The sequence below is a fragment of the Talpa europaea genome (assembly GCF_964194135.1).
Source record: "Talpa europaea genome assembly, chromosome: 8".
Classification (NCBI taxonomy): domain Eukaryota; kingdom Metazoa; phylum Chordata; class Mammalia; order Eulipotyphla; family Talpidae; genus Talpa; species Talpa europaea.
This window is the reverse complement of record NC_140075.1, coordinates 39,699,144-39,713,724: the sequence shown is the minus strand read 5'-3', so window position 1 is coordinate 39,713,724 and position 14,581 is coordinate 39,699,144. Positions and strand designations below refer to the sequence as shown.

The following is a 14,581-nucleotide window of genomic DNA, read 5'->3' as shown; positions in this document are numbered from 1 at the left end:
ACCTCCCACCTCTCATTTCATGGCTTTTTACCCCTGAGTGATGTTGGTCTTATTGTGGACTAATTAATGCTGCGCTGAAATGAGGTGAGATTGTAGTTCCCTTCACCAAGAAGAGAAAGGCAGTTTGACTGGGCTATTGAACTGGGCCTTTGTATGCCTACAGTTCCTCCTGGCTCTCCTCCCCCACCTTGTAAATGCCCAGGGAGAAAAGGCCCACAGGGGAGTGGGTGATCCTCACAGTGTTGGCTGGCCAATTCCTTACTTGCCTGTGAGTTCCCAGAGGAAATGCAAACAAATCAGACCACACTTGGCTGCTGGCCAATGAATCTTTGAACTTCTTCAATAAAAAGTCTCTAAAACTTTGATTCTGACCCAAATCTTTTGCTCCAGCATAAAAACTGCTGGGCCTCAAGTCTCTCTGTTTAGGGAAACAGTGTGTCTGTGGCATTTGAATAAGTGTGTTTATCTCAGAAATGGTCCCTTGAGTCCCACTAGGTTCTATTATAAGCTGACTATGCCTCACCATTAAAACATGCTGAATATGTAGTTTACCTATATCCTTTATAGCAGCTGTGGGTGTATTTCCTTGTAAATGTTCCTAACTGTCTTCTTTCTTTGTATGCTCCAATTGTGCTTTGTAAAAGGATCCAGAGGTTGCTGTGTTTCCACTGAAACCAGGATGGGAGAGAAAAAACCCCAGCAGGAGGCATTTAAAAAGTGTTGGTCACTGGTATTCACTATCCAAAGTAGTCCTAGAGCTACTACCACTAAAAATAACAGCAAAAAAAAAAAAAAAAAAAAAAAAATTAGTTTAAGGTATTGTTGAGAGAGAAGGGATTATAAGAGGTAGTTTTTTCTTTTAGACTAAATGGTACATTAGGTATTTTTTCATTCCCCTTTTGTTAGAGCTTACTTCCAAGGCATATTATAATTGTAGCAGATATTTGCTCTGCAAAGCCACATCTCCTGCCCTCATAAACCAAGCTTCCAGACCTAGACATTTCCTTAGTCTCATGTATTCTCCATATCAATATGCTCACAGACTCCACTTCCACCCCTTCCTGGAAATACTGAGTCCACTTCTAACCTTTAAGAGAAAGACTGGAGGAAGTCACTTACCAGCAAGCCACTAAGCAGTGGTTTTTCAATCTACCCTATCAACAATTTACTAATACAGTATGGACATTCAAACAGTAGCCAACTCCCCCCCCAGTGTCTCAACCTGAAATCTGCCTCCTTCAAACCTGTACCACAGCTAGAAATCAAAAAGTCCCCTAGAATCCCAAATAGCTGAAAAAGTAATGGGGAGCAGGAGAGGATTCCAGACCCAAGGAAAGAAGATTCATAGATCACACATTAGGCATATTTTTAGAAACCAGAATGAATAATACGTAACTCACTTCCATAACTGCTTCCTTAATTTAATTGACACCTTCATAGAGTCAAATCAGAGGTGTTCATTTTCACCTGAATGACCTTTAGTGACAAAGGATGGACAAACTCCATTTCAGAATTTTCTTTATGGCACACTTCCAAACATGTCACAGGGAATTGAGTGTTGTAAAATAACATCTTTTGTTAGTCTTAAAGTGACTATATAAATGTATATGTACATAAATGTGCTAGGTCTAGTACTTTAAGATACCACTATATCATTTATCAAGACGGGTACTATTAACCAGAGAAAAAAGGGCCTCCCGGGTGGCACAGCGGGTTGAGCACAGCGCTGTGAAGCTGTTCGCAGCCTCCACAGCGCAGGTTCGATTGCCAGACAGGGAGAGTCCCACATGGCACAGCAGACCTCTCCTGTCATGCCCACTGCTCCCCTGAGCAGTGCTTTCAGTCTGTCTGCCTGTTCTGCTCCCCACTCTCTGGTGAATCCTCCCACCCTCCTGCGCCTCTGGCCTATACCCCAGCTAGTTTATAAATAAAAAATAAATCTTAAAAAAAGGAGAGAGAAAAAAGAGGTTCTAAAAATGCCTGCTCCATGCAGTCCATATTTAGGCATCTTTTCTCTTTTTAGATTGGTGGCACTATACATAACATCATCACTGCTTCAGAAAAGGTTTACTTTAGCCACCCATAAAACAGTTTCAAATCCTATCATAATATTTATGGATTAAATGTGATACTTGACCTCATTTTATTCTGTTTCCATTTTTTCCTATGATTATATTCGTATATTTACATGGAGATGTCTAAATTGGCCAGAATTCTGTTGGAGTAAATTATGAGAACAGAAAAAAATAACATTAATTCATAGATATTTATGATGTTTTCACTCCCAAAACACTATGAAGCCAACCCCTAACTCGAAGAAAACATTGCTAATGCTGGTATTTATGGCAAGTCATAAATGGACATATTGGATGTCTATTTTGGATAATGGATGCTTTTAGGGCTTTGGAAGAATCCCTCATTACTCTTTCTTCTTGGGAATTTCTGGATGACTCTAAGAGAAGCCAGGTCCTGGAAGAGTTCTCTGGACTCTCCTATCAGTACCCTCCAGGTATACATATAAGCGGGTGGGATGGTTGTCATCTGTCCAGGTAAAATGCAATTCTGACTAACCACAACCAGAAAAGGCAAATACTGCAAGCTCCAAAAGGGTCCAAAGCTCAGGAGCTCTGTTCCCATGAAACGGGTATGCCACTGTAGGGTAAATGGAAGTGATCAGGTATTTTCTGCCCTCCTGCCTTTAGCATCTATGATCGACACTTGTGGTCTTACACGCAGGCCTGACGGCGGCACCTGGAGTATGGTGTGGGCATGCATGAGTGGGCGCACCTGAGCCAGAGACTGAGCATACTGGGCAGGCAGCAGAGGACCGGGGCGGTAGAGGACTGTGCGGCGGAGTGCAGAAGAGACCACCACAGAATGCCAGAGAGCCCAGCAGGAGTAAAGCTTCACCTGGGAGGCTTCACCAGCCTCCTTGCCCAACCCCCTATCCCGTCCCCTTCCCTTGCCTGCCTTCTACCTGGTTGCCTCACTACAATGGAAGAGAAAGATCATTAAAAGCCATTGAGGGCTCCATGACTCCTCCTTTACCTGTATGCCTGGATCACAGAAAACCTGCTCTGTGCCTCATTGGCACTACAGCCACCAACATGGATGCTCATCAAATCCCACTGTTCAAAAGTTCCTGTAGAGGTTAGTCTCCACGCCACCTCTCTTATTTCACCTTTCCAGAGGTTGGTGGGTGGGGCTGAAAGCTTCAACCACCTCACTACTTGGTCTTTCCACAGACTAGTCCCATCCTGAGGTTATGTAACCCTACTCCCACCTGTAAGTAGCCTTATTAGCATAAACTCAAGTACACTTTAACAAGTTCCTCTGGAATAACAAAAAACATTCCCACCACTTTTTTTTTTTTAAAAGATTTATTGATTGATACATACACACAAGCACTGGGTACCGTCAGAAGCGCGGGAGGGTGAGAGAATTCACCAGAGCCAGAGCAGGGAGCAGAGCAGGCAGAAGGACCCAAGTACACTGCTGAGGGGAGCAGCGGGCGGCAGGAGAGGTCTGCGCGCCATGTGGGACCCTCCTCTGGTGGCCGGGGAGCAGCCGGGGATCGAACCGGCGCTGCAGAGGCTGCGGGCAGCTTCGCAACCCAGCACTCAACCGCTGTGCCACCAGGGAGGCTCATTCATTCCTACCACTTCCATAGATGAAGACTGGGCTCAAAATTTGGGTTTAAATCATTTCATCTTTCCTATAGTTCACAATAACTCTTCTAATCAATTCCATCAACCATTAACCAGTCAACTAAGATGAAAAAAATAAATTCTTGTGCCTCACTTATGGCGACAGCTTATTCCAGTGACTGGTTTTGCCCTTACCTTCATGTGGCAGCAATCCAGACCAAATGCCTCCCAGTACAACTATATACATCTCTGTTCCTTTTTACTTGTCATGTGACTTAGGGGTGGAGATGTGCAATTAAACAGATTTCTAATTACCTTTTCTCACTGGAATACAAATAATCTCTAGGCACTAGTCTATCCATTTAGTACATATCCAGCCTGACCCCATGAGGGAAAAACTTACTAAGGTCAGCCATTTAGTGGTATTGGCAATTTAATGTTTTGGGGAAAGGAAATTATTTCTCTATATAGGAAAATAGTTTAAAGTAACTAAAGGAAATTGATTCCTCTCTTAGGAAAGATGCCCACAATCTAGCTGCAACCACTTGGAAGGCCCCACTACTGTTTCAACATTAGGGTTGCTGCAGGAAACTCAATGATTGATATCACCAGCTCTATCCCCCCCCGCCCCCGCTCCCCCCCCTTGCCTACCCTGCCCTCCACCATCTCTGTAAACAGACCACAATTTATAAGTTCTCAAGGTTCTCTGGACTCTCCTTCAGTACCCTCCTATCTTTGATCCATGCACCTATGATCAAGTTTCTGTGTGATACATATGAAACACATTTCCTTTTAGGTAACATCTATTCCTACTACTGATGCTGTTGACTTTACTAATGTACAGCTGTCTTCTCCCATTATCAAAGTGGTCACTAAGGTGACACTAATTTACTTGGCAAATCAGCCTTAGCTCCCTATCTAATTTTGCTGATCAAATGTCCACTGCTTTCTATACTAGGACAAGTTTGTTGTTTTTTTTTGTTTGTTTGTTTTTTTTGTGGGACCCTCGCCGGTGGTCGGGGATTGAACTGGCGCTGCAGAGGCTGCGGGCAGCCTCTCAACCCAGCGCTCAACCACTGTGCCATCAGGGGAGACCCTAGAACAAGTAGTTTTATATGCAAAAAAAGTACCCCTCCTCCAAGTCATAATTTTTATCTGTAATCACACTGTTTTTATGAAAAGATCTCACATTGTATGGTTAGTTTTCAGAGGACTTAGCCTTCAAACTGGTAAAGGTCTCATCAAGCTGGTGTGTTTCCTATCACCTGGTACAAACTGGTTATTTCACCAGAATCCCTGTTTGCTGACTTACATCTCTAAGTTAGAGTAAATATATCTATTAACCGCATCAGATGATTTTTTTTTATACTAAGAGAGTCACAGAATTACTAAAATCAGTCCCTGGGTATTACCTGGTCTCAGTTTACTTATATATCAGTGGCATAAATCACTGAGACTGAAATGCCACTTCTGATCTAGCTTGTGTTTTAGGATGCACAATGCAGGGGTGACCAGGAGGCTTAGAATCTTTGGTTACTAAGTCTCCAGCTGACTTACCATGTTCCTTGCATCTTGAGGCAACTGTAAGGAGAGGGCACTAGAGAAAAAGCACATTTTACTTTGAATGCCCTGGACAGGCTAGTGTGAAGGCAGGGGATGTGGACAGGCATCCTGAGGATCCATCCATGCTCTCACCTGTCTGAAGTCCACAAAGTTCCTCCTGAATATCATGCAGAAATAGCAGATCAGACTAGCTTCTTTGGGGTTGTAAGAAGCAAATTATTCTTTTCATCCCATTCCAATTGCATCTGCTCTTTCTGGTTAATACCTATCAAATTACTAACAGTATTACTTAATATTCTGCCCTTTAGATAATAAATGTATAGACCAAAGAACAATATAGATCATTTTGTATTTATTACAGGTTTAACTGAGTTTTTTCATATTACAGAATTCAACTGCAAAATAAGGTAATTAATGCCTTTTAAGTTGTTAGTCACTTGCATTTTTCCCTCCTAAAATTTTAACACAGCAAGATACCTTAAAGACATGTAAATAAGTTCAGTGCACTTTCAGAGGCTCACAATCATAAGACAAAGACCACATATATCCACAAAAATATAAGACAAATAGTTCAATATTTTAAAATATCACTGACATGAAATTAAAAAAAAATACTGCATTTTCACCACAAGTTTTTTGGTAGATAACAATATCGTTCAAAACAACGTTCCTGTGCAGAGCACATGCTGTGCTTGGCATGCTTGGCACATTCGCACTTGTGACTGCTCAGCATCCACCTGTAGTTCTTTAGAAGAACCCTTACTCAAGACCTACTTTCCCCTCAGACTGATCTCCACAGGTCTATTTTGGTGGGAGGCTTATCCTTCTTGCTTCACCTACCCTTAAGGCTTTCCTGTCTTCTTTTTATTCTCCCTCAGATTCATACCTGCTGCCACCTCCATTCTCAGCAGAACGCCTGGCATAGAATTCACACAGCTGAGCATCCCTCCAGAGCTCTTACTCTAGACTTGCCCTTTTAGCTGACCACGTTATAGGGAGTTGATCTATCCATGAAAATCATTCTTCCTACTTCATAGTCACATCTTCTACAATGCAAAAAAAGGTCGGCAATACCTGACTTAGCGTTTAAAACATTGAATTTAGCTTAAGCAGAATATATACTGCCCTGTAGTTCTTTAAAACTTCTTTTCTATTACTGTTGTTTTTAAAATCATAAAAATATAAAAGTTGTAAACATTCTACTAAACATTTCAGTAGAAACCATTACCCTATTTTTATTTAGTTGAGATCAAAAAGAACAAAAATGGTACCATGTTCTTTAGCAGACCTAAAATCTTCCTTCCAGTCCTACTCGACCATTAGATGTCTCCCACCATTAGACAGTTTTGTAGGTCAACTATCTCTCTGACAAATGCTACTGTTCCTCATGAATACCCTTGTGGCAAAGCAACAGAACAGCTTATGGTAACCTCTCCCAAATAACTATCCATTTGTTTGCTGCGCACCTTACAATCACTTCTCCACACTCAACCCAGTCTCCATGCAAACAGAGGAAAGTAAGGACACAAAAAATTGGAGCACCTCCTTTGCCACATGCTACATTCCTTTAAAAAAATGAGAAAACATGTCCTAGCTCTTTGTCAGAGTAGCAGCAAAATCAGGTGGAGTGGGGATGCACTGACAGAGGTAGGAATAAAGAGGAAGCTGGTAAGGTTAGCCACCAGAGTCCACCACTGAAATAGCACATTCCCTTTACCATGACACTGCTGGAGCTTGGGGATGGAGATCTTCTATTAAAAGGAGAAACCTTCCATGCAGGAAATGCCAATCACTTATCACTGCTCTTAGAGCAAGATTTTACTGTATGTTTTTGAAAGCATGAAATTATTACATTTTTTAAAATGAGCAACTTAAAATTTAATTTTTACAATACTGCTTTTGTTTTTAGGGAGGAACACTCTAGACACAAATGACTAATGAATCTATCAGCTCTGGAAAATTCCCTTACCATCTTTATCAGATAAGATTAATGAGATAACCTAAAACCAGAATTCACCTAGGTGGCAAAAAGTACCAATTAACCAAAGTATTAAATGCAATGACTTTAAACTGTATTACCTGAATAGACTCCATGGTGAAGTATCAGAAAAAAGTGAGTAATTATTTTCCACAGCACCATAAAGTTTTATAAAATACTTTCTCAGTTTTCAACATTAAATGCATAATCTCAAGAGTGTGGTGCATCATTCATATTAGCTTACTCTTTAGGCTTGCTAATAACAGTTTTGACAGAGGCCACATAGATGCAACTATAACAGGAAAATAATATATTTTACTGTCATGTACTTAGTTACTTTAGTGGTATCCAGTGAGTATTAGATTCAAAAGCTAGGAAAGATAGTTTTGCCACTTACATTGTAATCACAAATTCTAATTTGCCAAAAGGATCTAAGTGGCAAGGATCTGACTTAATGAAAAAGTTCTTTTGTATCTGTTTGCTTTAGTACTGTGTGCTCTTAAGGGTTTTGTTTCTCTATGATAGTATTTTGTAAATGGCTTTAAGTAAGAACACAGTAGTTCGCTTTGATTTTTAAAAATAAATATAAGTGGGAAACAAATTTTACAGGCAAATTATCTGTAATTATGTGAAATAAGGTATCTGTAACAAAAACTATATCATATATCAGATTGGTTTCCCCCAAATATCCAGCATGCTCACAGATTTCCTGAACTATTAGTAGTGTGTGCTGTGCCAAAATAGTTCAACACTAACTTAAGCAAAATATAATTGATAGTAACTTTCTACCAAAAATCATATACCACATCCGAAAGACCAATATGAATTCATTTTTTTGGGATTATCAATTCCATGTTTATCTTTCACTAATGCAGAGAACGAAGAGTTGGCTTCCCTACAGGTCAGCTAGCAGTAGGATAAATTTGCTATAAAATTATTTATAACAAAATAAATTATTTTTAGTCCCTCTACACTAAGTGATATATAAATCAATTACAGTTTATAACATTAGCTTAGGTCACTTTTTTGGGACCCAAACATACTGTACAATCCTGAGTAAAAGATTAGGGATACAATTTCTTGGGGATCCTTCTTGACCAGGAATCAAAGAAAACACTTAAAAGCACAACTTGTAGTTATCCCCATTTTCATTAGAAGTACCATGAGCTTGTTTCACTTTGGTAAATAAGTTTATCTATGTAAACCATTTACTTTTATAAAATAAAATAAAAGCAGAATTTCTGCTAGGATCCCTCTATCACCTTTTGACACTGATACAGTAAGTAGTCGGGAAGAGCAGAGCAGGAGGATCTGAACCACAAGGCTACGACATCAGCATGAACCCGGAAATGCAGCAAGCAGGGGGTGGATGGGAGCAGCTGACAGGCCAAAAGCCCTTCATTACCTACAATGAAGCAAAAATAAAAAATTACTTACTAAAAAAGGACTTCAGTAAACAATTCTCCAATGAAAATACCGAAAGGCCAATAGGCACGTAAAAAGATATTCAACGTCACTGAATAAGGAAATGTAAATCACAACCGTGAAACAATTCAAGCTATTAGGATGAGTGTTGGTGAGGATATGGAGAAAGTGCATTGCGCATTGCTGATAGGAATATAAATGGTGTTGTTCCTGTGGAAAGTAATATGGCGATTTCTCCAAAATGTAAGTACAGAATTACCATTAGTCAGAAATTCTACTTCTAACCAAAAGAACTGAAAGCAGGGACTCAAACACAAATCTTAGACACCCATATTCACAAGCAGAACTTTTCACAATAGTCAAAGAGGGAAGCAATTCAGTGTCCATCGATAGATGAATAAACAAAATGTGGTATGTTCATATAATGCAACAACGTTCAGAGTTAAAAAGGAAGGAAATTGTGACACAAGCTACAACATGGATGATCTTCATTATGCTAAATGAAAAAAAGCCAATCGCAAAAGGATAATTAAATTATTTGATGATTCTACTTATATGCGGTACTAAGAGTAGTCAAACTGATAAAAAGCAGAATGTTAGTTGCCAGGGCTAGTGAAGGAGGGGGTATGGGGAGTTAGTGTTTAGTGGTCATAGTGTTTCAATTATGGAAGATGAGAAAACTCTAGGATGGTGGTGGTAATGGCTGCATAATAATGTTAAGTACTTAATGCCACTGACCTATACATTTTAAAGTGGTTAAAATGATAAATTTTGTTATGTATATTTTACTACCAAAAAAATGTCCTGGATAAAATCTGAACACGTTATCTGAAAAATACTCATAATAAGAATACAGTAACAAATCTCATACTTATAAATGAGTTATATTCAGTTTGTGAGAAAGACAATCCTACACAAGGATTGTCTTTTTTGGAACATTACCAACCTATAATGTCAACAACATGAAATCTTAGTTTCTGTTGTAAGGTCTCTAGGGCAGAAGGCAGCGCAGCTTGAGATTCTGACATTTTTACATTTTGCTTCACATCATTTGCAAAGGATAACCACAGTTTGCCAAAGTCTTCAGTCGAGATTTTTAATGGTCTGAAAATAATTTTTTAAAATTAGATGTATTTTCAAAGAATAAAATCATTCTAAACAAACAAACACATTTAAAATGAACCAAGAGAATAAAACATAATCATTGAAAATCTAGGTCCAACAAAATTTGTTTTAAAGTAGGAAGAGAATGCATCATCCTCCAACCTGAAAATACTGGAAACAGGCAACATTATTAAATTGCAAATGTCTTTTCAATAAATCAGTCAATTTTCTCTTTTTCTGAGTATTAGACATTCCAGTAAAATTTTACCATGTTTTAATTTCATGAATCATTCAAATATAAAAGAAAAATTTGCTTCCACGTATACTTTGAATTTGAGCATTAAATACTCTATTAAGTTGTACACAGTAAATTTTCTATAGGGTCATTAGCAGTTTCTAGGAAACTGAGACCTTAAGTTAAACAAACTGTAAGAAAAGCAGGTGCTCCAATAACATCATGTCATTCAACTTCTGCCAGGATTGATTTTTCCCATCAAAGTAAAAACAAAATGATGGTGAGGGACTCCCTGGTGGCACAGGGGTTAAGTCTCAGCAATATGAAGCTATCGGCAGCCACAGCAGCATGAGTTTGATCTCTGGTCAGGCAGGTAACCCCCATGGTGCAGCAGACCTCTTCTGCCTCACCTGCTGCTCCCCTCAGCAGTGTATTTCAGTAGATCTGCCTGTTCTCCCCACTTTGTCTCTGATGAATCCTCTCACCCCCACCCGCCACACCTCTGGCCTAGATCCCAGTTCCTGTATGCATAAAATTTTTAAAATATCTTTAAAAAAATATGATGGTGAAAAAAATATTATTCAAGGACCTGCTTTACAACAGTGTGAAAACAAAGACCTAGCACCTTAAGTAAATTAGACCAAGAGAAAAGATTTCAACAAATTTATGTTAAAACTGGTTTATGAGGGGCCTCCCTGGTGGTGCAAGAGTTAAAGACAGCGCTATCAAGCTACTGCCAGCCACTACAGCATGAGTTCTATCCCTGATGGCCAGGAGCAACCCACATGGTACAGCAGATCTCTCCTGCCTCGCCCACTGCTCCCCTCAGCAGTGTATTTCAGTACATTTGCCTGTTCTGCTCCCCACTCTGTCTCTGGTGAATCCTCTCACCTCCCACACTTCTGGCTTACACCCCAGTTCTTGTATGCATAAATAAATAAATCTTAAAAAAAAAAAAACTGGTTCATGAGACTGAAGAGTTAACATTTAGGTGTGATTATAGGAATTTTTATATTCTACTTATTTTTTCTATAGCATTTGAATTTTTTCAAGTACTAATGTTTTATAATTAGGAAAAAATTTTAAGGTAGAGAAGATTTTTAAAATACATACAGAAGAACTGTTTGTGTTATATATATTGTGTTTCTTCAGGTTACTAATGCTCACTTGCGATCTATCTTCATAGTCAGAATTTAAGTTTTTTCAGTCTGGATTTTATCTTACACAATGGCATCATGTGCATAAATACTCCTTGACAGACTGACAGACATGCTCTTACTGAAAAACTTTAAAGAGTGGGCAAAAATTATAGTAGTATAATACAGTGGATGTGCAGAAGTTAAAGTTTACAGATACTCTTGGTATTCTGCATTGTTCAGGCAGGCTTCCTTTTAAAAAATGCTTGAACACAGTACAATATATTCACATAAAACTAAATGAGAGAAAAGTTAAGAGATTGTTCTCAGTTATTTTGGTAATGCTGCACAGTGCCTAGCATAATGCTAAAAAATGCATGCCTAATAATATTTTATTAACTTTGGTGAGTAATTTTCTTGTAGATCTCAAAATTAATGAACAGATTTTATGATATAATTATATAAATGAAATACAAATGAAAAAACATTAAAAGCTTTAAAAATGCAGAATCTTTACAGCAATTTCAATTTAAACATTTTTCAATATTTCTTTCACTCAGAACTTTTCCAAGAAAACCACAATCGACCCCAACTAAGTCAGGTCCCATACTATAATCTCTCGTAACATTTACTTTCTCTTCATAGCATAATTCACAATTATATGTGTATTTGTGTGATGTTCAATGTTTCCTCCATGGGCTAGATACTCCCAAAAGGTAGGGACTATGGCTACTTTTAAATTGTAATCCCCTAGTACCTAGCACAGGGATTCTTTTCAGTGATGAAGCCTTAATAAACATTTCCTAAAGAATGAATAACTTGAATTAACATTTCAGAAAATATTTACCTAATGAAATCTAACAGTGATAAATTTACTGAAAATTCAAGCTGAACAGAATGAGTATCCATCATTTGATAATTTATAAAACCGGAAAGGTTCCCTTCTGTAAAAGGTTTTTCCATCTGCACACTATACTGGAAGTTTTTGATGCTTTCTGCTTCTGTCACAGGCAAGAGGCATCCAAGCTGCTCAGTGACCTGTAAATAAAAGTAATGGATGCATTGAAGAAGGGATCAACACAGACTATCACATGAACACCAACTTTTGAGGTGGTACAAAGCTGTATTCTGTGAGATGTTAATAAAAACCACATTATGGGACCTCCCTGGTGGCACAGCGGATGAGCGCTGGGTTGTAAAGCTGCCTGCAACCTCTGCAGCGCCAGTTCAATCCTTGGCCACAGGGTGAGGGTCCCACATGGCGCAACGACCTCTCCTGCCACCCGCTGCTCCCCTCAGCAGTGTACTTCATCTGCCTGCTCTGCTCTGCTCTTCGCTCTGGCGAATTCTCTCACCTTCCCGTGCTTCTGACTGTACCCAGTGCTCGTATAAATAAATAAATAAATCTTTAAAAAAAAAAAAAAACACATTATGAAGATGACTGACTTTACTTGAGAAAAATTCATTAGCATACATAATTAGGAAATAATAAATAGCATACGGGTCAAAGTTATGTAACAAGTGGCATTACAATAAAAACTTCTGTCTAATTTAACAACAAAAAGATTAATAAACTCTAGTCTTATAGCTCTCAATCCTGGCTAGTACCAGGTTTTTAAAAGTGGGAGAGTCTAAAAAAAACCTATGTCTACCCTTCTTATTCTCCAGTGTCACTCAAACTCTGGGGTAAAGTTCAAGTACATGAGTTGGGTTTGTCTTTTTTTTTTTTTAAGCTCCACGGTGACTCTAATGCACACCTAGAGTGAGGAAGCTCTGCCCTGGTCATCAGCCCAGGTGAGATCTTACTAAACACATTCTAGCTTAGAGAAGAAATTGGGTCAGTTTGTGAAATATCGTATCTCCACAAAGAAGCACCCACAGCAATGTAATTAAGTATACATCCAGAAGTCACAATGACCATCACCCAGAGCTAGGGAAGTAGAACTGACACATTGGCACTCAATAAAGAATAGCAAATCAGTGAGAGAAAAAGTAGAGAGAATACACAATTATCCTTCAATGTTCTTACTTGGTATTCTGATGTCATATTGAGCATTCTGTCTCAGTGCTTATGAAGAATGAATGAAACATTTAAAGATTGCAAGAAAACAACACAAAATACACAATGAAAATAACAACACAGTAACATCACATGCCATGTACTGCTATAAGCACTGTACAGCTATTAACTTCATTTAATCCTCACAGCAGCAGGGACACACTATTATTTAATATCTTCATTTTTAAACATGAGGAAACTGAACCACAGAACAATTACATACTGGATCATGTAACAAAACTAATAAGCAGCAGAAGGAAGATTCAATGTCAAGTTACCTGACTTAAGAGCCTACATTCTTAACTACTGTGCTTCATTTTTGAAACTCAGCTTATATTTATGACCTTCCTCAATACAATCTTTGTTTACTGTCTTTCTTGTCTCTACTACAAATATTAAAAAAACTGTAACACCTTTCATTTTCTTTGCTAACGAAGAAAGAAGAATGTGGAAGAAACATAAATCATCAAAAGAGTCAACAGCAGAGGGGCCTCCCGGTCGCCCAGGTGTTAAGTCTCAGTACTATCACTGCTACAGCATGAATTCAATCCCCGGCCAGGGAGCTAATCCATTTGTGGCACAGCAGACCTCTCCTGCTTCACCCACTGCTCCCCTCAGCAGTGTACTTCAGATCTGCCTGTTCTGCTCCTGACTCTGTCTCTGGTTAATCCTCTCGCCCCCTGCACCTCTGGCCTATACCCCAGTTCTGTGCAAAGAAAGCAAATAAATATTAAAAAAAAAGAGTCAACAGCAGAAATACTTTGCAAGTACTGTTCATTTAAGGCAGAAGTAAGGAATCATTCATTGTCTTACCTTGAAATTTTCTGCAGGAGAAATTTCTAAGTTAGCACTTTCCAACTTTAAATCACTCTTATTAGAAAGTGACCAAACCATCAGTAAACAATCGTCTTTCCAAATTTTGTAAGAAGACACTGATATAGTTTCATTATTACACACCTCCGTAAGATCTGAGTACATGTGTTCAGTTGCTTCTTCCAACAAAGAAGCAGCTAAAGAGATTTCACTGGCAACTGCAGTGGATTCAGGAGAGTGAAAAACTTCCATGTTACTATCAGCAAATAAAGAAGGAGTAGAAAGCCTACAATTTGAGAGTTCTTCAACCAAGGGTTGTTCTTTGAGTGACTCAGAATCCAAAAGTTCTGAATTGAGAGGAAGTTTCCTTAAATCTTTGTCTCCTCTGTCCGGCAAATTTTCCAAATAATAACTTTCTTCGTATGTCACATCTGACGAAGAACTGAAGGAAGAACAGGCTGTAATCTGAACACTGGTTGTTTCTTCACTTTTGGTTTCCTTGACTTTTGATTTCCTTTTGAACTTGTGAGGGGTGGTATCTGCTTTTCCTAGCTGTAAAAACAAAATTTAACAATAACATAAAAAGAAATCATGCTATTAGTCACAAGTTTTAAGTATAAT

At 38.7% G+C, this 14,581-nt stretch overlaps 1 protein-coding gene across 1 annotated transcript in view; it reads right to left on the bottom strand.

Annotated features, from left to right (window-relative positions):
- Window positions 1–8,432: 8,432 nt before the first annotated feature.
- AP4E1 (adaptor related protein complex 4 subunit epsilon 1) overlaps window positions 8,433–14,581 on the bottom strand; it is a gene marked incomplete at both ends in the record, with an annotated part of 54,719 nt that continues 48,570 nt past the window's right edge. Inside the window, 4 exons of the mRNA XM_084240986.1 lie at window positions 8,433–8,593; window positions 9,560–9,717; window positions 11,936–12,126; window positions 13,961–14,512. Of these exons, the coding sequence (XP_084097112.1) occupies window positions 8,433–8,593; window positions 9,560–9,717; window positions 11,936–12,126; window positions 13,961–14,512 (1,062 nt within the window). The remainder of the gene's footprint in view (window positions 8,594–9,559; window positions 9,718–11,935; window positions 12,127–13,960; window positions 14,513–14,581) is intronic.